Source organism: Solanum tuberosum, unplaced genomic scaffold, assembly GCF_000226075.1.
Source record: "Solanum tuberosum cultivar DM 1-3 516 R44 unplaced genomic scaffold, SolTub_3.0 scf00001, whole genome shotgun sequence".
Taxonomy (NCBI): Eukaryota; Viridiplantae; Streptophyta; class Magnoliopsida; order Solanales; family Solanaceae; genus Solanum; species Solanum tuberosum.
Window position 1 is genome coordinate 3,432,427 of NW_006238927.1, and position 25,325 is coordinate 3,457,751.

Sequence of the window (25,325 nt, forward strand, 5' to 3'; positions counted from 1 at the left end):
CTGGTAAGGCCAATGTAGTGGCAAATGCTTTTAGTAGACTATCTATGGGTAGTGTAGCACATTTTGAGGAAGAAAGAAAGGAACTAGAAAAGGATGTTCACAGACTTGCTCGCTTAGGAGTTCGTCCTATGAGCATATCAGATGGTGGTGTAACATTTTAGAATGGGTCAGAATCTTCATTGGTAGCGGAGGTTAAGGAAAACCAAGACAATGATCTGATATTGCTTCCATTAAAGGGTGTAGTCCATCAGTAGAGAGTTGAGGTTTTCTCCCAAGGGGGAGATGGTGTGCTTCGCTATTAGGATCGATTATGTGTTCCTAAGGTGGGTGAGTTGAGAAAACAGATTCTTGAAGAAGCCCATAACTCCAGGTATTCTATTCATACAAGCTCCACTAAGATGTATCGGGATCTGTAGGAAGTCTTTTGATGGAATGGTATGAAAAGGGATATCACGGATTTTTGTGGCTAAGTGCCCTAATTGTCAGCAAGTGAAGGTAGAACACCAGAAACCAGGAGGTATGACTCAAGAGATCAACATTCCTACTTGGAAGTGGGAAGTGATCCACATGGACTTCATTACAGGTTTACCTCGTATTCGGAGACAGCATGATTCCATTTGGGTGATAGTTGATAAAGTTAATAAGTCTGCGCGCTTTTTGGTAGTTAAGACTACAAACTCGGTGGAGGACTACGCCAAGCTTTACATTAATGAGATAGCGAGGTTGAATGGAATTCTTTTGTCTATCATCTCAGATAAAGGTCCTCAATTTACCTCTCATTTCTGGAAGTCCTTCCAGAAAGGTCTTGGTACTTAGGTTATTCTTAGCACTGCATTTCATCCACATACAGATGGTCAGGCAGAGTGTACCATTCAAACCTTAGAGGACATGTTAAGAGCCTGTGTGATCGATTTCAAGGGTAGTTGGGATGATAACCTTCCTCTAATAGAGTTTGCCTACAATAATAGCTACCATTCCAGCATTTAGATGGCCCTTTATGAGGCATTGTCTGGGCGTAGATATAGATTTATGGTTGGTTATTTTGAAGTAGGTGAAGCAACCTTGATAGGGCCAGATTCAGTTCATGATGCTATGGAGAAATTGCAACTCAATAGAGATAGACTTAAGACAGCCCAGAGTCGTCAGAAGTCCTATACAGATGTAAGGAGAAGGGAATTAGAGTTCCAAGTTAATGTTGGGTTTTCCTGAAAGTGTCACATATGAAGGGGGTGATGAGATTTAGCAAGAAAGGATATGTAGGCCCTTACAAGATCTTGAAAAAAGTTGGTAAAGTGGCTTATGAGTTGCCAGCAGAATTAGCAGCAGTGCATCCGGTCTTTCACATTTCGTTGTTGAAGAAGTGTGTGGGTGATCCAACATCTATTGTACCTTTAGAAAGTGTGGCTGTGAAGGATAGTCTCACTTATGAGGAGGTAACAGTTGAAATCCTTGATCGTCAGGTTCGAAGGTTGATAAACAAAGAAGTCGCTTATGTTAAGGTTTTGTGGAGGAGTCACTCCGTAGAGGGAGCAACTTGGGAAGCAGAAGCAACCATGAAGGCCAAGTATCCTTACCTCTTTCCTTTTGATTCCACTCCAGCTTGAGGTAATAGTTCCTCTTTAGTTTTTCAGTCACTCATGCGTAGATTCAGTCTTAGCATCTTGTTCCTTCAGTTGTTCTTGCATTTTCAGCGCATTTGCATGTTCTTGGAACTTAGTTCAGTCAGAATCAACTTCTAGTAATTTGTGATAGGGTTTGCAGCTCTTTCCCTCATTTTTCAGCTAGTTAGACTTCATTCGAGGACAAATGTTCCCAAGGGGGAGATAATGTAACACCCCGTATCCTAGAAAACCAAAATGCAGACTTTTCAGAAGTTGCAGGTGCAACCTATGGTTGCCTCCCACGGACCGTAGGGTGACCCACAGTTCGTCCCAGTGGTCCGTGGTTCACCACCTGCAACCCTCCCTAGAACCCTAAAAATTTCGTCTAAGGGTCAGCCTACGCTGGGACCTACGGATCGTAAGTCAGACCACGGTCTATGGTCCAGGGCCGTAGGTCAGACCCCTAGTTTCCAGCTCCCAGAACCCCATCGACGATTGACTAGCACAGACCATCGGTCCTGCCATGGTCCGTCGTTGACCCCCTATAGCTTTTAAGTCAGGGGTCGTTTGGTCTTTTCCTTATGCGTTAGGCACCTAAACTACATTGTTTATCCCCTAAACTAAATAGGTTTGGTCATTTTTAGCCTAGTAAAGAAATTAGAACCTAACATAATCAATTATTCACCTATGTCAAACAAATATTAGAGCAAAAATTAGAGCAAAAATCAGAGAAAATGTCGAGCAGCCCTAGTTCAAGAACACACCAAGTTTTCATCAGTTCCAACCCCGATATCGAAAGATTTCTTCATGGAAGTCGTCACCAGGTATGTGGGATTTCACTAGTGGGTTGCTTTCACCCATTAGGTCCCTAGATTTCAGTCAGAATCTTGATTCCCCTAATATTATCTAGACCTAGGGTTTCTTGAATGTTAGAACTTGTTGGGTTTTAGCTGTTAGAATGATCCAATCAGATTATCATGATTTTTGTATCGTTTTGTGTAGATTCTTTCATAAATTAGAACCCTAGTTATGTAGCTCTTTTAGTTCATCAATTACACATGCTAGGCCAGTTATTTCAAATATACATGCCTCAGAGTTGAATGTTTTATCATTAGTACATTAATGTTGCTTTTTCAGTTAGCATGTCAGTACTTTTGAGCTATCCAGTATTACAGAATTTCCGTCATAAATTGTTAATTACATAATCAATTGGGAGTAGCTTAATACCGAGTGGACTAGGGTCAGTCACCCTCAAGTCCCAAGACTACTTGCCCCCGCAGGTTTAATTTATTAGTCCCCTCTGTGGGCATTACATCTTATTGATCACGTCAGTCATGTCTCTATACCTCTGTCAGAGTATATTTGGTCCTCTTGATGGGGCGTATACAACAGACTCCACATTTAGCTCATGTGGTTTTATGTCGGTTATTAGTAGCTCTCACAGTTAGATTCTTTTGCATTGACCATGTTATCATTTATAGTTAGAATTCAGTCTCAGCATGTTATAAACCTGGTCATTGCATTCAGTTCAGTTCTTTGCAGTATATATCAGTATTTCCATGATGTTTAGATTAATTTATTGCTCAGTATCCTTTTTTCAGTTATGTTTATTATTCAGTTTTATTCTATATTGCATGCTCAGTACCTTTCAAGTACTGACGCATACTCTGCGCTACATCTTCTCATGATGTAGGTTACAGGTCCTCAGCTTCCAGATCACGCATAGATCGGTTCCCGATCTTCAGTTCAGCAGCATCAGTGGTGAGTCCTCATTCTCTGAGGACGATTGACATGATTATCTACCTTTGCTTTTAGTCTTTAGTTTTCAGTATTTTCTAGTTCTAGCTGGGCATGTCCCAACATTTCTAGTCAGTAGAGGCTTTATTTCAGACATAGTTAGTTTCAGCTTTAGTATTTGAGTTTTGACTTTTTCAGTTGTTGTTAAACTCTCACTTTTTCATATATTCAGACAGTATATGGGTATTCCCCATCATTTCATTTTATCTCATGATTTAGCTTCCGCACAGTATTTTCTTACTTCAGTTTGTTTAGTATGATTATGATATGCCAGCAGGGTTAGCTTGGGGTCACTTGTGATCCTAGGTCCCGTGTCTGCGTCTTGGGGGTAGCTTCGGGGTGTGACATTTATTTATTTATTTTTAGAGAAAAAAAATGAAGAAGGTGAAACATATATCTTTAGATTAATGGTGGATAAGTTATGTATGAAGAGAAAATTAAATTATGTATAAAAATAGTAGTTATGTTCATAAATATCCTGATTTTCAAAATATAAATAATAAGACTTTTTATACCTTAGTTTTAAATATTTATAATTGACTAACTAGTTTAAAGTTCTTGTAGATAAAAACTTAATATAATATTTTGAGCACATTCATTATAATTATCAAGAGATTCAAAAGGCAAAGTAAAAAAATGAAAAGGTTTGTTTTCGTTTCACTCAAAGTTAATCTTACACCATTTTTGGTACAAAAAGTAAATAAACTCCTCTCAAGCTTTTGATTGATGAAACACTAATATTGCACCACGATTTGCAGATGATTAATCTCATGCAATCTTTCGTTCTTCTAACATTATTCTACCAACAAAAAGGAACTTTTAACATTATCGCGAAATTTAATTTAGGTAGTTGTTATCTTTTCCTTTTTGCTTTACAAGCTTATTTTTTTACTTATAAATAGAGTTTATTTTATTAACTTCTTATATTATTATCTCGGTGCATTCACTTGGAGGTCATAAAATTTGAGTGTCACAATTAGTAGTAACATAAAGTAAGAAACCTCAATTAGACATATTTTATAAAAAAGAACTCAAATCATATTATTTTAATAGTATTTATTTTTTTCAAGAAATAATATACTCATTAATACGGGTTACACGCGCAAAGCACGTTCCCAGAAACTAGTAATATTAAAAGGCTCAAATGTACTAAGACAATGTCTACCTTATTGTTCTGTGTCATGCCAGCAGAGGCAGATCTACGTGGACAGGTGGGGGTACCACGACACCTAGTTATCTCGAAAAAAATGTTGTATATATATATAATAATTAAATATATATTAACTTTGCCACCCAATAATTGAAATGCTGAATAGTTTAATTGGTGAAGAAGGACGCCTGCCTCCCAACCTACATGGGTTCTAACCTTGCTGCAAGCACCTTTTTTTTTGTTTGCTACTTTTTTTCTTTTCTTTTCTTTTTTGTCTTTTTCATTAATGTGTGAAGGGCTTTAAATTTCTTTCTCATTCTTATTTATTTATTATTCTTTATTAATTCAAATTGACTCCTTTTCACAATTAATTTTTATTTTTATTTTACTTTCTCTTTCACTAATTATTAATCTCTTGATATGAGTGTTACATGTTTATTCTTTATCAATTAATGACTATTGAATTATGACCGTCAAATAAATATTATTAAGAATATATTTAAATAGTAGTTTTTAAAACTATAAGTTGTAAAAATGATGAATATTAATATTAGATTTTTTTTTTTAATTTAAAGGTTCTTTCAATCTTTACTGACGTTCTTGCTAAGTAAGATGACTAGGCTGAAACTATAATTTTTATTTTTTCCCTATTATATATCTCCAACAACACATAAAGTCAATGGAATATGGATATATTAAGTTCATACTATTAGATGGTTTATACAAGCTCAAATTTAAAGGTGAAAAATCTATTTTTTCCTCAAAGTTTCAGCGAATAAGCATCTAATTTCAAAAAGTAAATAAAAATTCAATTGTTCAGTTATCTCTAATCTCATAATATCTAAAAAAAATTTTGCTAACATGCATATTTGTTCGATTTGTTTATAAAAATTAAAAAAGATTAATAACCCGAATTGTAACCCAAAATAAAAGCAACCGATCTTTTTATCTTACTTGAACGATGTGGCACCCACGACCTCCAAATCCTAGATCTGCCTCTGCATGCCAGTATGTAAGGATTCAAATATTGTGCAGACTTCTCCTCTCATATCTATTGGCAAGACAGCTAGGGATCTTTTTGGATGATATATGTGACATTCCAACTTAGAATAAGAAGTCCCTTATTGGCTAAAACACAGAGAGATGTTGGGTATATAAGTAAACATGCCTACTCCCTATTGATGCATTTTAAAGTCGTGTGGGCTTGCTTGTTACAAATGGTAACAGGGCCATTCATGAGTCAACCTTGTCAATGTGGGTGAGAGTTCAATTGAGTTTAAGCAAATCCCAGTAAGGAGGGGGAAACCTCAGTGTTGAGTCACGAAGCAAACCTCAGTACTGAGTCTGGGTAAATCACATGGAGGGGTAAACCTTAGTTAGAATTTTGATTCCATAAGAGGGGATGTATGTGATACCCCAACTTAGGATAAGAAGTCCCACATCGGCATAGGTTATGTATTGGATAAATAAGTAAGCACACCTTACACCCCAATGACGAGTTTTCAACTCATGCCGGCCTAGGTTCAAAGTGGACAATATCACTAGAAGATTGTGTTGTTAAAATATATCACTGGGAAATTAGTCCCTGATTTGGTGGTTGAGTTTTCTAAGTTGTCTTCAGTAATGGTCATTTTATTTTAATTGATAATTAGGTCAATATTTCGTGCATGTTCATATTTTTTGTCGAAGTATTGAGATATTTATTGTTATTGTTTCTTTTATTTTCTGAAATTTAGTAATGTAGTTAAGGAAGAATAAGAGTCTTTAATCTATTTATTTCCATCATGCGACTCAATAAAACAAGATGAATATTTTGACTTGCACATTCTTTCCTCTTCTCAGTAGAACAATATTTTTCTATCTAGGCATTGTATAAAATATTTATATATCTATATATATATAAATATAAATGATAAAATATTTTAGGTTACTTGGACCGAGCACCTGGAATGTGGTGATAATCTTATCTACCCTTTTAACCGCCCTTTGGTTACGACTGGCCTGGGTTTGGTGCACAAAGGTAAATGTAATGACCCTCGTGGTCATTTGCATGTTTGTGTCTGCATTTACTATTTTCCCCCTCTATGTGGCTTCATTGTGGTACTTTTGTATTGTTGGGATGGATGACACACTTCTTGAGATGGTTGGGAGAGTTTGGCGTGAGTTTGTCTTTTTGAAAGTTGTTAAGTGAAAGAATTGACTTTAGGAAACATCTGGAGAGTCGGGTGTCAGATGAGATTTTCATTGATTCCATTATCTCCCGAAGGGCCATTTTGGGCTAGTAGCATGGTTGATTTGGGTCCTTAGGCATTCAGTGCGAGTTTTGCATTTTTGTTTTGAAATTTGGCCAAAGTTTTGATTTCGGTCAACATTATTTATAAATGTGCTCAGATGAAAATTATGTCAGTTCGATCAACTCTAGATTGCCGAGTTTAGTCTAGAATGACCTTTGGTTCGGATGCCGAAGCAATCTGGATGACTTTGTGACGTTTGGCGTTTTGTTGTTGTGTTTGCTTTGTAAGTTTTGACATAAGTCAACATTCTAATGAGATGACGACCTCTTTTGGTTATTTTGTCGATTTCATTGTGTTGGAAATGTCGTTTTAGATTAGGTAGCATTCTCAATTTGCATTCAATGGACCCCGAATGAATATCAAGGGTCTATTCAGAGCTTGGTGCATTTTGCTCCAATAGCTATTGCAGCAGTTGTTGGTGCGATGCTTTAGCGGCCCTTGACTACTTTAGTGGTAGCTGCTTAAGCTGTCTGGATGCCTCTTTAGCAGGAAGGGCCTCAGGGAGTAGAGGGCACCTTAGCGGCCAACTGACCTCTTTTGTGGTAGCCACTTAATTGGCCAAGGAATCTCTTTGATGGTAGGAGCCCCTTTGAGTTGGGCCGCTATAGCGGCCAGTTGACCACGTTTGCAATGACCACTTAAGCTGCTACTTTACCGCTTTTGCGGTCATTGCTGAAGTTATATTCCCTCTTCCGTTTTCTTTCTTCAAAAAAGAAACCCATTGTTATTAAGCTCGAAACATATTGTTTTTGAGGAAATCTTTCCCTTTTCAAGTGATCCAAAAGATAGTTTCCTTCCTTCTTACTTTCTAATCTCGATTCTAGCTTTATTTTCGTAATTCATTTCGTTTTGGACCTAAAATTCCCTTGAATTCAAAATCTTCAAGTACAGTAATTATACCATTTGAGGTTAGAACTGAATCCCCTATTTGCCCAACTTCCGGGCATGCGATCCTTATCTCGAGGGGAACATAATGATGGAATTAGTTTCTCAATTCAATATTATCATTCAAGGGTCAATTTTTTACCCGATTTCCTGTTTGAATTTATTTCATCAGTATAGGTATCATTAGTCCTGTATTTTCTGTTCTTGATAGCTTGGCAGCATCCCAAGGCTCTTCAAAAGGGAAAAACACCTGAGTAGAGGTTTGAGTGCTGTTTCGTCCTTGCAATAGGTAACGGTTTCCCTCTTTAAGACTTCCCTTAGCATAATTATGTATATATTTGAGTAGTTTGATTGTTAGGAAGTAGGCTTGCATGATCCTTAGTTGTTATTTCTGCCATTTTCAGGTTATTTAGCCTAGTATTTTAGTCGATCAATACCACAGAATCATTCGTAGACATAGCCCTAGAATAAGGGAAATTAGCTACTCATAATTTGATTCTCAATAGCAGGATATCGTCCAAGTCGTCATTCTCCCAAAAATTAATTATAATAACAAAACCCGAGTCCATTTATAGTTGGGCAAAAATACGGCTTGCAGGTCCATGACACGGAGGCAAGACAGACCTACCTATTTTGACAACAACTTCCTCTCCGTGAACCGGAGAGGATACGTAGTCTTCTGTTTACGCAGCTTCAAGTGTCGAAAAATAATTCCCCTCTCCGCGATGCAGAGAGGATACAGAGCTGGGATTTTTTTCTTCAATTCCTACTTAACTCCCTCTTTTCGCCTCGTCTATTATTTGCCCATTTTATTTCCACTTTAGACCTAGCCAATTTTTTTGCCTCTTTCTCGTCCTATCTTACTTCCATTCACTAGGATAAAGTGTTGGACTACTAAGTTCTTGTCATAAAGTGGAAGGGTCCAGCTGATCAAAAGCATCCTATTTGAAATGCAGATGTTATTTGCAGTTTTGATGATTTGACAAACCCATGGGACCGTGTAAAGGGACCTGATCCTTGTGTCAATGTACACGCAAATGCTAGGATGTAAATATTACAATTGGTTGGTGCACAATCTCCAACTGTGGCAGAAACCTTAGTTTTGTGCAACTTAAAAATTCTCAATAACACTTGCAAAGACCCACTTTCAAGAAGTATTATCCTCAAGAGCAACAGGGACCTGATAGAGCTGAAAGCTGTCTAGTTGTCTTATGATTATATCTTTCGTGCTTTCATTGTAAATCTGTTCCTAATCTACAAAGGATACAGATCTCTTGTTTGGTTTGTAAAAGTCTTAATCGGTTATAGTTAACTGATTTAGTGGGTAATGTTGTATCTTCTTAGTAAAATTCTAAGTCATCTAAGAGCTAGTTGATTTAGTGGGAAGTGTGGTATCTACTTAGATGAATTCTAAGTTGTGTAGGGGTGATAGCTTAGTGGGCAGTGTGGTATCTTCTTAGGCTCATAAGTAATAGAGTTATTACTTAACTTTGAGATTAATAGCTTAATCTCGTATGTGTTTGTCTTTTGCTTGAAGAGATTAGTGAAAACAGTTGAAAATCCTGTGAGACAGGTCGTGGCCTTACCCCCTTGAGCAAGGAGGTTTTCACGTAAACTGCTTATGTTGTCTTATGTTTGTTGCTTACGCCTTATTACTATTCTTGTTGAGTCAAGGGACCTGATCCGTTGACTGATAGTGGACGCACATATTCTATCAATTGGTATTAGAGCAGGTGCTCTCTAGCTGGTTAACACCAAGAGAGAGACTCCTATAGAAAGATGGCTGTTCCACTGAACCTAGAAGAAGGACAATCGTCAACAGGACCACCTCATTTCAATCGCCAGTTCTATAGTTAGTGGAAAACAAGGATGCACGACTTTTTAATGGCTGAAGACAGCAAGTTGTGGGACATTGTGCTAGATGGACTATTCATCCCAACAATGGAGGTGAAAGATGGAGAAATTACAAAAGTTGTTCCCAAGACTCGCCAATAGTACAACGAGGCGGACAGAAAGAAGATCGAAAAAAGCTATAAAGCTAAGAAGTTTCTAGTGTGTTGTATAGGTGTTGTAGAATACAACCACATCTCTGTTTGTGAGTCGGCAAAGGAAATCTGGGACTGTCTGAAAACCACTCATAAGGGCACAGAGCAGGTGAAGGAATCAAAGGTGGATATGCTAACCACCCAATATGAGAACTTCACAATGAAGGACAGGGAAACTATTCACGACATGCATAAAAGATTCTCCTCCATAACCAACGAGCTACGATGTTTGGGAGAACCTATCCATCCCAGTAAGCAGGTCAAGAAGATTCTTCGAATCCTTCCAAGTCATGGGCAAGCAAAATAGATGCCATCACTGAAGCAAAGGACTTGAAGGTTGTGACGATGGATGCTCTGATCGGTAACCTTCAGACTTATGAAATGAATAGAAACCAAGACACTTCAAAGAAGGAGGTAAAAAAGATAAGTATCTAGCTCTCAAGATCTCACGAGGTGAAATCTCCAGTGAAGAGGATGACATGTCTTATCTCACCAAGAGATTTCAAAAAATTGTGAGAAAACATAGAGGTTTTTGAAAGGGAGGGAACCCTCTCTGTACTGCAAATGCAAGTGACTTATGTCACAAGTGTGGAAAGGCAGGACACTTTATGAGAGACTATCCGATGCTCAAAGCTGAAACCAAAGAGTATTGACTTCACGTATCAGGACACTACTTCCAGTTCAAGTGCCAATGATCGCTAGTAGTAATATAACCCAACCAAGGGTTGAGATCATTCCCACAGGGAGTGGTTTCGAGAATTGATAGCCAAGTATGAATCAGTTCAAGTTACTCATAGCTACAAGACATTTACGAATAAAAACATATCAAATTAAAAGGGTGACACAAGTGTCAATTATCAAGGGGGAGGGGGGTTTATAGTCAAATCAGCAACTAAAAACAGTAAAAATATACAAATACGAATAAGGAGACGGGATTCTTGGGATGTGATAGAAGTATGGGCTAAAATAACCAACCGGGTAAATGCTTTTGATAGTAAATCGCTGTAAATTTGTAACTAAGTTAGACTTTTGGTGGGGTAAATTTTCCCTCGAACAATTTACCCCAAATCAAATCGGTTTCTCTCAAACACCGATAAGCAGCCTTTTAGCACAACCTTCGCCTTAGTCCATTCACTCTCTTGAGTTGAATGTGTGGGAGAGGGTTTAGGATTCACTCTCTCGAGTTGAAACCATGACAACCCAATAACCACCGACTATCGATTCAATAGTTTTGCTTTTAAAACCTCTCTCGAGCAAGCCCAAAACACGAAAATAAAATTGTATTTGCAACTACAATCCCATTAAATTCAAACACAACCACTGAACGAAATCACATCTAAACAACAAATTAACCATCAATTAGCAATACCCAGCAGTAAATTTAACGCATATTCACATATTCACACCCCAAGAATTTGGGTTTTAGCTAGACATAGTAAAGAGAGAGAAATCAATATCGAACAATGTTTCCATCAAGCGGGTATGATAGAAAATGTCTTTACACACATCAAATATGAAGATTCTTCAAGACCCACTTCCAATTTCTTGAAGTTGGAAAGCTTCAAATCCTCAAAGCTCTAGAACAATGTCTCCCAAAAACATTAAGTTAAAAACTGAAAATAAAATGATTCCTTACAAAATCTGATACTAAGCTAAAAATTTAAACAAGTATTTATAGTTGTCAAAAAGTGTGCTCCGAAGGTCCACTCGACGCAGTTAGTCGGGATCGCTGATCCACTCGGCGATTTGCCATTTGGTCTGGTTCATCACCTTTCTGCATTGGCCTTCAGCAAATTTGAGGTCTTGTAACTCTGGCAATAAGGCACTACTTCGCAGAACTGTTCGGTGACTCGCTGACTGCTCCTCTCTAACGCCGACTTGATTTCCTCATTTCGAGCTTGGTACATTGGAACATTAGGCGAGATCATAGCCATTCGGTGACTCACCTAATGGTTTAGGCGATCCTCAGTCCGTCTTTTCTTCGTCTTTTCAGCTGCCTTGTTCCTTTTTGCCCAATAGTGTCCATGCTTTGCCTCTAACCCCAAATACCTAAAACTCAAGGCTTTTCATCAGTTATAGAGACAAAATATGCATTTGAGGACACTATATCTATCAAAATAAAGCCCTAAATGAGTCCAAATCGTGGACTCATCAAGTATCAAAGACCTGGAGGTGAAAAAGACAAAAGAAGGGACCTGGTACCCGAGAAGAATGCAAGAAAAGCTGCAGCTGACTATGTCGTGAAGAAAGCTTTTGTTGTTTGGGGGGACTCTTCAAGTGAGTTAGGAGAATCAGAATGTTTGGATGATGCATCCATGTTGGTTGTTCAAGATGATGAGAATGTGTTTGATGGCTTGTTCTCCCTCATGGCAAAATCGGATGACGAGGAAGATGAAGAAAAGGTAATTCTCCTTAACCCTAAACAAAACTTGAATACTTATTCTGTTAATAGGTTGAGAAATCTAGTTGATGTTCTGATCGATTATGTTATAGAGTTAACCACTGAAAATGACTCTATGAACAATAGTCTAGATAAGTTTAGTGAACAAAAGATAGTCATGATTGTCCACATGTCGGTTATCGAGGAACAAGTGACAGTTCTAGAAACTGAAAATCTAGAACTCAAGGAACAATTGAGCATAATGAATGAGAAATCTGGCAAAAGAAAAGTGGAGGCCACTAGCTTGCAAATAGAGCTAGAAGCCAGTCTGAACACTCTTGAGACCAGACTTGCTCTGGCCTTGGAAAGGAATGATCAGATGGAGAGGGACCTGGTCCGTCTTAGAAAAGAATTGAAAAATTCTCTAAAATGGACCAGCTCCACCAAGCTACTTTCTAACGTCACCAGTCAAAGTAACTACAACAGGAAGGGGTTAGGTAGCTTGAACATTATTCCTCCCTACAATCCCCACAGTAAATATGTGTCTGTATCAAATAATCTATTATGTCTTCACTATGATCGCAATGGTCACCTGAAAAGAGACTGCCCTGCCTGGAAAGCCTCACAAGAAAAAATTTAGTCTACTCTAGATAGAAAATAGCACAAAAAAAGGACATGCTTCTATTACTAAGTCCTAGAATATGAAAAGGACTAACCTACCTTATTGGACAAGAAGCACTCTTATTACGCCCTTATCAACTTACTGGGAACTTAGATTAAAATGGGTTCCCAAGTCTAACAAGTGATCTTTGTTGCAGGGGAGTGAAGGAAGTAGCAGTCAATATTAGTTTATGGATAGTGGATGCTCGAAGCACATGACTGGGAAGACTGAAAACTTCCTTTCACTCAAGGCACTTCAAGGTGGAGGTGTCTCTTTTGGTGATGGAAAGAAGGGGTATATTCTTGGAGTTGGCAGAATTGGGAAATCACTTGAACATTCTATTGTAAATGTTTACTACGTGAGTGGATTAAAATACAGTCTTCTTAGTGTTTCCCAGATTTGTGACAAGGGAAACGAGGTCAATTTTTTAGCAGAAAAATGCATTGTTACGAGCTTGTCAACTAAGGAGGTGATTCTGACGGCTAGAAGGCGGAAGAATATGTATGTGGCAGACCTGAACATAGCTCAGGGAGATGATCTGACATGCCTCATCGCTCAAAGTGAAAATGCCAAGTTATGGCATAGGACGCTAGGTCATGTGAGCTCTCTCTAGGGACCTGGTTTGTGGGTTACCAAAACTGATGTTTAGTGACAACAAAGTGTATGATGCATGTGTCAAAGGGAAATAGACCAGATCCTCATTCAAGCCAAAGAAGCAAGTAAGCTCGTCAAGAGCACTCGAGTTGATTCACATGGATCTGTGTGGGACTGTAAAGGTTGAAAGAAGTACATCTCGGGATCGTGGATGACTACTGAAGATTCACTTGGACTATATTCCTCAAGCCCAAATGTGAAACCAGTGAGGTACTGATGATATTCTTTAAAATGATTCAGACAAAGCTTGATCGCAAGATTGAAGGGATCAGGTCCGATCATGGAACTGAGTTTGAGAATGCAAAGCTTGGCACTCTCTGTGCTGACAATGGTATTCATCATACTTCTCAGCACCCAGAACACCTCAACAGAATGGGGTTGTTGAAAAGAAGAACAGAACTCTGGTTGATATTATCAGAACCATGGTCATAGACTTTGATCTTCCTCAGAACTTTTGGGCTGAAGCAGTCAACACTGTATGCTACGTAACCAACACGTGTTTGATCAGGTCCTTACTGAACAAAACACCCTATGAACTCCTCAACAACAAAAGGCCTAAAGTGAGTTACTTAAGGGCTTTTCGTTACAAGTGTTTTGTGCTTAACAATGGGAAGGATGATCTAGGAAAATTTGATCCTAGAAGTGATGAAGGTGTGTTTGTCGGGTACTCATCTTCCAGCAAAGCATACATAGTCTTCAACAAGAGAACCCTTTGAATTGAGGAAAGTGTTCATGTAATTTTTTATGAAGGTGGTGATTTGATGAACCCAGAGCTGAAGGATGAAAATGTGTTTAAAGAATTGCTTCAGATACTGATAGACGGAGTGAGTGATACACGAGCTGAAGAAGATCAACACCCTGATGGTACTCAGTCTGGTCAATCTGGGAAGGTTGATGGAACTGACAAGACTGACGAGGGACCTGGTCCATCCAACAATGCAGATCAGGAAGAATCACTTCAATCTGAAAGTAATGATTCCGAGAATGAAGAAGAGCAGACAAATCAACCTCAACGTTTGAACTCTAAATAAGGATGGAAGCACCAATCATCTCATCTTCTTAATAACCTCATTTCTCCTCTTAATTCTGGAATGCATACCAAATTCAAGACTAGAAATGTTGTTGCATTTTCTGCATTCATATCAATTTTTGATCCCAAAAATGTAAAGGATGCCTTGAAAGATGCTGACTGGGTCAATTCCATGCAAGAGGAACTTCATCAGTTTGAACGGAGCAAAGTGTGGCACCTGGTCCCTTGACCTACTGACAGAACTATTATAGGGACCAGGTGGGTGTTCAGAAACAAGCTTGATGTAAATGGAGTCATTACCAGGAACAATTCAAGACTGGTTGTTTAGGGCTACAATCAAGAAGAAGACATTGACTGTGATGAAACATTTGCTCCTGTTGCTAGAATGGAGGCCATCAAAATTCTTATTGCCTTTGCAACCTTCATGGAATTCAAGCTCTTTCAAATGGATGTCAAAAGTGCCTTCCTAAATGGTGACTTGAAGGAAGAAGTATATGTAAAATAGTCACTTAGATTTGATGATGCTGACTGCCCAAACCATGTGTTCAAACTTGACAAGGCCTTGTATGGATTGAAACAAGCTCCTAGAGCTTGGTATGAGAGGTTGTCTAAATTTCTCCTGAAGAATGAATTCAAAAGGGGAAGATAGATAACACTTTATTTCTGAAGAAAAAGGACAAGGAATTGCTTATCATCTAGGTGTATATAGATGATATTATATTTGGAGCCATCTCCGAGGGTCTCTGTGAAGAGTTTGCCACCTTGATGGGAAATGAATTCGAGATGAGCATGACGGGAGAGTTGAACTTCTTCTTAGGACTGCAGATCAAGCAAACCTAAAGTGGCACCTCAATCTGTTAAGAGAAGTACATAAAGAAGTTTCATATGGCTGATTCCAAGCCTATTGACACCCCATGGGTACAAACTCAAAGATGGGGAGCATATGGGTCTGATGCCTTGGTGAATCAAACCCTGTAGAGAGGAATTATTGGATCGTTGTTGTATCTGACAGGAAGCAGACCTGACATTGTCTTCAGTGTAGGTATGTGCGCAAAATTTCAGGCGTGTCCCAAGAAATCACATCTAAAAAAAGCCAAGTGGATTCTGAGGTATCTAAAGAAGACATGGGACCTGGTCCTCTTCTATCCAGTAGAAGACTCATTTGATCTAGTGGGCTATGCAGATGCTAACTTTGCAGGTTATCAAGTAGACAGAAAGAGCACGTCCGGAATGGCACACTTTCTGGGTTCCTCAATCATCTCATGGGGAACAAAGAAACAAAATTCAGTGTCCCTCTCTACAGCTGAAGCTGAATATGTAACGGCTGCATCATGTTGTGGCCAACTACTATGGATCAAGCAACAACTTAAAGATTTTGGAGTACTCATTCATACCATTCCACTCATGTGTGACAATACTAGTGCAGTCAACATGGGAAAGAATCCAGTTCAACACAAGCGAACCAAACACATTGATGTCAGACATCATTTCTTGAGAGACAATGTTGAAAAAAGGAACATCAGCATGCAGTACTGTAGAACTGAAGAGCAGATTGCAGATATTTTTACAAAATCCCTCAGTAAAGATCAATTTGAGAATAATAGGTTGAAGTTGGGGATGATTATCATGAACTGACCTGCTTCTATCCGAAGGCATCCAATCTTCCTTAGCTATGATCATAAGGGCAGGTATCCTCATTACTTGTACTTTGTTTAAGTAAGATCATCTTCGTACCTGTTGCAGGTACACACTCATGGAAAATCACTGGAGGAGCAAGGGATAACAGAACCATTCAGGGATCAAACTTCTCATGCAGTTAGGGACTTGGTCCTCTCTAAAGGTTAGCACTCTCTAAATTTTTCTTAAACTGATAAATGAGAACCGCTGAGATCTCCACGTGTCAGCCATCGATCATTCTGACCATTGTCCCATCGCTCTAAGTCCAAGCGGCGCATCTACTCAGGGACGTGCTATGTCCTTTCAATTTCTTTTTATATCTCTTCCATTCACTCTCTCCCATTCACTTTTCAAACTCTCTTCTTTCAAAGTAGTCTAGCAAACCCTAATTTCTCTCTCTTCCTAGTAATCCCTTATTTATTTTCTCCAACATGTCTCAAACTCCTTCCTCTTCCAAACGAATGCTAGACTCCCTGAATGAAATAGATCTAGTGGAATTGTACATATCATCTAATGCTCCCTCTCCGTCAAAAATGTCGACTATCTTTCCGATCAACATTGCAGAAGCTAGTCCTCTTACTCTCCAATCTCCCATTGATCTTAATAACCCAGCACCCTCGCATCAACCTAGTCTCCCATTGATCTCAATAACCCAACACCCTCGCATCAACCTTGTCCCTATTCAGCTATGTTATCTGACCACTTGTTTGAGGGTGATCTTCCCAAGAGTAAGTCTTCTGAGTCTAATATTCTTGCCGCTAGTGAAAACTTGGTTATCAAAAGTCTAGCACAGATGAGAGAAGGGGTGATAAATGAAGAGGGAGGAAGTTTTGTGGATGGAATACTTGGAGATTCCAAACCTGTATTCGACCAAACACATGAGGTTGGTCTCTATCCGTCTACTTATTCAAGTGACACTGACGAAGACAATGTTCCTCTTCAGTGGGTAATTCAAAAGAGAATGGTCCCTATCACCATGAAGGGAAAAGAAAAGGTCACAGAAGAAACTCCAAAAAAATGCCCTTTACTAAAGCAATTTCCCAAAAACTCGTGGGTGATGCTATGAAGTCAAGTGAAACAACTACAATGGAGAATAGAAAGAGAAAGAGGTCTGGTGATGTGGAAATCGAGTGGCCCACTAATGATGTAGTGGATGTTTCCAATGAACTCTCTGAAAAGGAGTCTGTGGATGAAGACACCCCCTTGGTTACTGCACAAAAGGGAAAAGGGAAACAAGTGAAGAAATCAGGAAAGTTGAAATTTAGGATTCATATAGCCAAGAAGGCTGACACTACAAAAGGAAAAGAAAAGGATTCACAAAAGAAAAAGGAACCATCAAAGAGAAAGAGAGAAACTTCCCCTGTTCTCAAGCAAAAATATTAACATGGCCTGGTACCAAACACAGTAAGGATGACAAAGAAGTTAGCAAGCAAACGATTGTTGATAATATGCACCTGCAGAAGGTCCTTGGAGGGAGAGTGTTTGATACTAAAATCCTCACGAAGCCAGGTATTGATTCATTGGCTGATCTTGTGAAGCTTCAATCATGGACTCAGTTGGTCATGACCAAATTTTTCGTTCTACATGAAGAACAAGTTTGAGAGTTCTACTATAAGGTGGAATTCGCAGAGGATGGCAGTCTTCACACCTGGGTAGGTAACAAAAGTCTATATCTGGATGAAGAACTGCTCGGAAAAATACTAGAGGTACCCAGAGAAGGGACCAAATCCGTGGTAGGAAATTCTTGCACCAAGCAGTTTGTGCAAGAATGTTCCAAAGTTCCTAGCATGCGTCGTGCGGGTGTCCAAAAGAAAAGGGATAGTACCAACTACTATTCGAGTTTGTCAATAAGGTACTTCTCCCTCGAGCTGAGAAATGCACAATGGCATCTGTGACTGACTTATTTGTAATGGAATCACTCTGCAAGTTTGAACCCTTCAATCTTCCCGCTCTAATGCTAGAGTACATGTATAAAAAAATAATTAAACACAAGGGCAAACATGGAATGGGTTATGGGTATTTCCTCATTAAAGTATTTAAGCATTTGGACATTCTAGTTGGACAAGGTACTGTTGGAACTGTTAAGCAGTTCTTCTCTGTGCGTACTTTGGTGGAATGTGAGTGCCTTGAAGGAAAGGCATGACCACTGAGCAAGATGTCTCAGTTGGTACTAGAGTAAGATCAGTTGAAGCACCAATTTGAGGAGTTGATAGTGCTTGTGAGTAACAAGGATGCAGAGATAGCCATATTAAAGGCTCAGCTGCTCAAAGCACATACTGAGGGACCTGGTACTGCAGAAGTCAACGAGTTAAGGGTCAAGAATGTTGCTCTCTTGACTCAGATATCTAAACTGCAAGAGAAACTTATTAAGGATCGTGATGAAGCCAATGAGCGGCTGACTCTAGTCATCAAATCCTTTTCCCATCAGCCTCCCTCTATATAGTCCCTTTCCTTCCTTCCAATGCCCTTCTTGTTGTGTGAACGGTGTCCGAGGTTCTCATAACAGTTTAAGTTTAATGTACTGAATGTTATCGTTTGTTCAATGAATTTGGTTCATGTTTTGTTGTGATTAATTCTTGTTCAATCCTTTTTTTTTGCTATGTATGTGTTTCCCCCGACTATGATCTCACTTTGCAAAACTTACTTGTAATGCTGGTTTACTGCATTTCTTTTTTGTTATGCGAAAAGGGGGAAAATATTGGTTGCTCGGGATTGGCAAAGTTAGTTGACAGGGGGAATGATGAACAGTGGCAAGGTTGACAGGGGGAATGAAAACAGTGGCAAGGTTGATAGGGGGAATGAAAATGAAGGCATTTGTGTGGAGTTTGTCATCATCAAAAGGGGGGAAAATGTTATTTGCAGTTTTGATAATTTGACAAACCCATGGGACCTTGTAAAGGGACATGATCCTTGTGTCAATGTACACGTAAATGCCAGGCTGTAAAAAGTACAATTGGTTGGTGTACAGTCTCCAACTGTGGCAGAAACATCAGCCAATGGCATGGCCTCGAAGATTGTGTCTATTCTTTATAAAGGTTATGTACAATAGACACAACCTTAGTTTTTGCAACTTGAAAATTCTCAAAAACACTTGCAAAGACCCACTTTCAAGAAGTATCATCCTCAAGAGCAACATGATCTGATAGAGCTGAAAGCTGTCTAGTTGTGTTATGATTATATCTTCCTTGCTTACATTGTAAATCTATTCCTAATCTATAAAGGATTCAGATATCTTATTCGGTTTGTAAAAGTCTAAATCGGTTAGAGTTAACTTATTTAGTGGGCAGTGTTATATCTGCTTAGTAAATATTTCAGTCATCTAGTAGCTAGTTGATTTAGTGGGCAGTGTAGTATCTGCTTAGTTGAATTCTAAGCTGTCTAAGGGTGATAGCTTAGTGGGCCGTGTGGTATCTGCTTAGGCTCATAAGTAATAGAGTTATTACTTAGCTTTGAGATTAATAGCTTATGTAGCTAGCTCTCCATGAAAAGTTAACAACAATTGAATGACTTGAGAAATGGGGTACGAAGGTACGTAGGCCTTTTTTGATGTGCACCATGGGTACCGATGAATTGTTCTCACACCTATTCTTTGACTACTCATAATGTGGAAGTCTCTATTGTGCTGGCTGCAGCTTCATAGACAAATTGGCAGCTGGGAAGAGGAGATCCTATGGCCCACTGCTAGAACACATAGCTGCAACACTAAGAATGAGATCTTACAATGGCTATCTGTTGCCATGGTGTATTGTGTTTGGATAGAAATACTCGTTGCTTCTCATCTCAAAGTTGTCCTTTAAAGTAGCGAGTGAAAGACATAGACCTGTAACTCCATATAAAAGGACAACAACGTACCAAGTGAAGTAGAGTTCTTCAAAGGTTAAATAATTTTGCTATCTAGTTCCTTTGCTAAGAATTTCAAGTACCATAAGTCTTATTGCTAAGAATTTTAAAAAGATAAGAGTTACTACAAGCTCTCAAGCCTGTGATCTATCTTGAGGAGTGCAAGGTGAAAATATTGTACATTAGAAACTACTAAAATCTGACAATGATTAGTCACTAATAGATTAAATGGACATAAGTATGTATAAATGTCATAAAAGAATAACAAGAGAAAAAATAATTAAGTTAGCTGCTTGATATGAAGCCTAGCTCCCTGTTAGTAGTTCAACAATTCCCGAAAAATACCAATGCCCTTTGGAATTTGGAGTCCGAATGATCAAACTTGCTTAATAGATAATCTCTCTGGAACAAGAGGGAAACATTTGTTAGTAGCTAGTTAATTGTACTCATATCAACTTAAAATGTAGAAAGTGAACAAAAGAAAAAGATATGAAAAGCACAAGAGGAGAGAAATGAAAATGTAGAAGAAAAAGATCCCAACTCCAGGAAACTGTAAGTCAACTTACTGATTATCTCATAGGTGACGATCATTGTTGTTCCATAGAAAGACATATTGAGGAACCTAGGTCCAAACCCTCTATAGAATCCTTTCCATCCATCTTCTCTAAGAAGCATTTTTGTTGTCTTTAGTACTGAAGGTTTCCCAACACCATAATCATCAATAACCTTCAAACACAGCGCCAAATCTAATCATCAGAATAGCCTTGCCAAATTTGAGTTATTTCTTCACCAATCCAACAGAGAAAAAAATAAAGTTTTTACCTGAAGTCATGTTTTAATAGTATCTATGGGAGTTGTAATTACTGACGAACAGGTACCAGCTGCCAATCTAGTTGTAGCCTGGACCGCAACCATCTGCATGTGAGACGGTTTCTTGTCCACATTGTCACTATAACCAAGATTCCTGAGGTAACAATTTCACAAAAAAGGAATTCAGTAACTGACAGCAACTATCGATTTGGTCCTGTAAGAAGAAGAGTTTTTACCATGCCAGCAAAGTTAAATTGTAAATTAGTTGAAATCAGTGTTACTCACCACATCGAGAGGCACAAATTAGACACATGAGACTAAGTTGGAGACCATGCCAGCAAAGCCATTTGCTAGAGACACACGAGTTGGTTAATGCATAGTAAGACCTTGTATATATTTCAGCATCATATCTTTTGATACTTCAAGTGAAGTCAAAGCCATGACTCTACCTAGCAATGATCCCATAGCAGATGTGCCAAAGCCTCTAAAGATGCCTGGGATGCCGTCACTCCTAATTATATGCCTAAATACAGAGAATCCATTCATTTGAGAAAGTGAAAAGAATAACTCCTATTATATGAAATCTAACCTTATCCAACTTGTCCCAATTGATATCTGTGTCAGCAAGAGCTGCCAGGTGAGGTGCAGTAGCAGCTTCAGTTTCCATAGCTGCAAATACTAATGGAGGAATAAGAAAGTAGAGAGGAGAAGAAGAGTTGAGAAAGTTCCAACGATAGCTAAAATATTGTTTTGAAAAAAGGAAGGGAGACCGACATTAAGGCGCCAACTTCTAGCAGTTAAATCCTTGTATCACCAAAAGGTTACCTACGTAAGCCACCTCTTTTTGTCAATTAAATTAGGCCAAACACATGTGTAGACCCTTAAACTTGTCCCTAAATTTCATTTTGGCACTCCAACTCTACCTTGATCCATGTGAACTTTTATAAATAGGTTATAATGACAAAAATATTTATGAAAACATGAGTGTAATAAATAATAAAATACAACAATAACTAAAAATATTTAAAAGTGTTACAATGTAACGACCTGTTTCCGTCGTTATAGAAAAGCCAACGGAGAAATTTTTTTGGCCGAAAAACATTTTTGTAGTAATTTAAAATTTCTCAACCTAGTCCGAATTCGGAAGAAATCGAAGTCAGTGAGGTCTAGATAAATTTGGTAACAAATGAGAGATCTATTAATGAATTTGATTACATGAGTGGATAACTAAGACGTTAAGGAACCCATACGACTTTACGGAATTGAATTCAGGTGAGTATAACTCCCGAAACTGATTTTAGTGTGAACGGGTAGTTTCTGAGTGCCATGGATTGAAGGTGTGTTGTGAAATGAGAGTTTGAGACTCTAATTACAATGTTCTGTCTATGCGCAAGTAGCCAGGGAAGGGCCGTTGTGGCAGGGTGAGGACCGCTGTGGCGGGGCAGTCACGACTTAAGTCGGAAATAAACCCCCAAAATTGTTTTATTCTGCACTTTTTGACTTTGAAAGCTAAGGAACGACCCCAAGTGTTTTCTTGAAAGTTTTGCACCATTCTTGGGGCTAAAGGTAAGGTTTTCACTCCTCGAATCCATTTTTTGATCCGTAGAACTTAGTTTCGCGGGTAACTATTGTTGGGAAAGGGTTTTGGAACTGTTTGGATGGTGGAAAAATCCCTAATTTGGATATTGGGATCATGGGTTTGATTTAGGGTTGATAGAGTTGATTGTAATACATGTAATTAGACATTGTTTATTGATCCTCGTGTTATATTGATTGTTTGTAGACCAAGAACAAGCGAAAAGAATTCGGAAAGGGAAGAAACAAATTTCTTACGGGATTTAAGGTTTGTTTGAGGTAGGTGATAGTTGCGATTTTCAGTTTAGTGTGATGTGTATTTGTAGTTACTTCATTGCAATGCATGTATGTATGCAAATGTTGCATTATTGATCACACTATTCGTAAATGAGGATGATTGAATAATTGTATGCCATTAATCATGACTTGATTTTATTATTATGAGAATGTACATTGTGATTGTGATTGTGATTGTGGCTTGGTGAATAGATCAAGTGTTACATTCCGACACACTAACTAGGATCGGTTTCCATATACCGGCATAAACATTGGAACGAGTGTCACAATCCGACACACTAACTTGGATCGGATACCACGTACCGGTACACTAACAGTTTGGGTTTGGGTTCCATGAGAGTACCATTGACTTGACATAACTGTATATCTTAAGAATTGTGAAACTGAATATCTTGAGAATTGTGAAATTGTATGTTGTTGTAAGTGATAATTGATATAGTATATGTTCGGTGTATGCATGTTTATTATTGGTGTAATGACTTATATATGTTTCACTCAATGGGATAGCCGTATGATCCTACCAGTACACTGTGGTTGTGTACTGATATTGCACTTGCTCTTTCTTTGTTGAGTACAGGGCATCTTCAGGTGGCTATTGATAAACCTCGCATAGAAGATCAGTGATCAATCAAATTCAAGGGTGAGCCAGTTCTTCCGGGCTGCCATGAGTTCTTTTTTTGTTTATGTCCACATTTTTTGACTTAGACTAGTGCTTTAGATTCCTTGTGTTAGTTAAGGGTTGTACCCCTTCTTATTTAGGGTTATGGTTCTTGTTAGAGTTTTGGTACATTGACTTTCAGGTTCTAGGCAATATTTCTGCATTTGTTTGGTTAAACTTTTGGAGATTATGGAAACTATATTTTCCTTTAGCATTTAAACCTGCTTCTGTATCTTTAAAATGCCTTAGCTTTTGGGTGAGTTTGTTAGTTTGGGTTGTAGTAATGGTTCTCCTATCGGAGGGTTAGTGTGGGTACCAATCACGACGGTCTGGGTCGTGACAAAGTTAGTATCAGAGCATAGATTCATTGATCTCGATGTACCAAAACGAGTCTAGTAGAGTCTTGCGGAACGGTACAGAGATGTTTGTACTTTTCTTTGAAAGGCTATAAGACTTTAGGAAATCTCTCTGTTTTCTCTTGTCTCCTTTCGTGCTATAACTTGATTACCATTGGTATCTGGCGATTCAATTTGGTATCTAACCTCCTTCACTCTTCTGTCTACAGATTGTTAACACTAGGTTCAACGGCGTTAGGCCCGTAGCTCCCGTCAATGCGCCAGCTGAGGAATCCGCAGCAAGAGGTCATGGTCGAGGCAGGGGTAGAGGAAGAGCAAGGGGCAGAGGCCGAGGAAGGGTGGCGCCTACTAGGGATGGAACTTCGGTTGAGAATGGTCCCAGATATGGGGGCCCTCCTGCGCAGCATGAATAGGTAGAAGAGAATATAGAGGTTGAGAATAGGGAGAATATTGGACAAGAGGAAGAGGTGTAGGCTGAGACTACAGGTATTCCTCCCTTACACCTAGTGTTAACTCAACAAATTATGTCGGTCTTGAAAGGATTGGTTGGTCCTGGAGTGCTTCTCTCTATTCAAGTAACTCAAGCTCCCGCCAATCCCCCTATTGCTATCACTGTCCCCAAGGTGAGTGGAACTGTAGGTATTGATGTTTTCTTTCATCCTTTGTTGGGTCCTGTTATGACTGGTAATGAGCATGAGATGTTAACTAAGTTCATGAAGTTGAAACCGCCTGTGTTCCATGGTTCCGAAAGTGAGGATGCCTATTGTTCATCCTAGATTGCTATGAGAGGCTTCAAAAGTTGGGAATTGTCTATCATCATGTAATAGAGTTTGTGACCTTTCAACTTCAGGGCGAGGCAAAGTAGAGGTGGAAAGCTTATGTAGAATGCAGATCCTCAGTTCTACCCCCACTCACTTGGACCCAGTTTCATGCTCTGTTCTTAGAGAAGTATGTGCCCTGGACTTTGAGAGATCGTAAAAAGGATGATTTTATGGCTTTGGAGCAAGGTGGTATGATTGTGGTTCCTTATGAGGCTAAGTTCCATGCTTTGTTGAGATATGCTACGCAATTGGTGACTACTGAGGAAGAGTGGATCCGCCTATTTGTTAAGGGACTAAATTCTGAGTTACAGGTATTTTCTGTTCATATGACCTCTGCAGAAAAAAACTTCAATGAGGTAACAAATTTTGTGACAAAAGTGGAGGGAGTGAGGCGAGACGGTTAGGCTAAGGCATTGGCTAAGAAAGCCAAGAATTCAAGTAACTTACAGGGTTCTTATTCCAGAGGTTCGGGGAGGCCAACACTTGCAGCCCAGCCAATTCAGTCTGTTATGCCTGCTTCTACAGGTAATTACTCAGGAACTCCACCTCAGAATTTAAATCAGGATAGCCAGGGAGCCGCACCTTCGGCAGGCAGCAGGCCCTCTTTTGATCGCATTTGCTATAACTGTGGAGAACCTGGACATATGAGGAGAGATTGTCTCCACCAACGCATGGTGGATTCCGCGCAGCAGCAGACTAAAGTAGTGGCACCCGTGGGAAATGGTAATATTGGTCGAGGGTTTCCACAAGGTGGGCGAGGAGGAAATCAGTGAGGCCGTGGAGGTAGGGTAAAT

General features: G+C 39.0%; 1 protein-coding gene across 1 annotated transcript; it reads right to left on the reverse strand.

The window, feature by feature from the left end:
• Positions 1-20,390: 20,390 nt before the first annotated feature.
• Positions 20,391-21,491, reverse strand: LOC107060315 (mitochondrial uncoupling protein 2-like). Its single transcript, XM_015308056.1, has 4 exons — positions 21,424-21,491; positions 20,879-20,978; positions 20,581-20,740; positions 20,391-20,416 (listed from the first exon to the last, which is right to left on the reverse strand). The coding sequence occupies exons 1-4, from the start codon at positions 21,489-21,491 to the stop codon at positions 20,391-20,393; spliced, it is 354 nt and encodes a 117-aa protein (XP_015163542.1).
• Positions 21,492-25,325: the final 3,834 nt, after the last annotated feature.

Coding starts and splice junctions, on each gene's coding strand:
- LOC107060315 (XM_015308056.1), bottom strand. CDS start 21,491: ATGGAAACTGAAGCTGCTACTGCACCTCACCTGGCAGCTCTTGCTGAC. Junction 20,979..21,423: donor ACAGATATCAATTGGGACAA/GTTGGATAAGGT, acceptor TTGTTACCTCAG/GAATCTTGGTTATAGTGACA. Junction 20,417..20,580: donor CGTCACCTATGAGATAATCA/GTAAGTTGACTT, acceptor CTCTTGTTCCAG/AGAGATTATCTATTAAGCAA.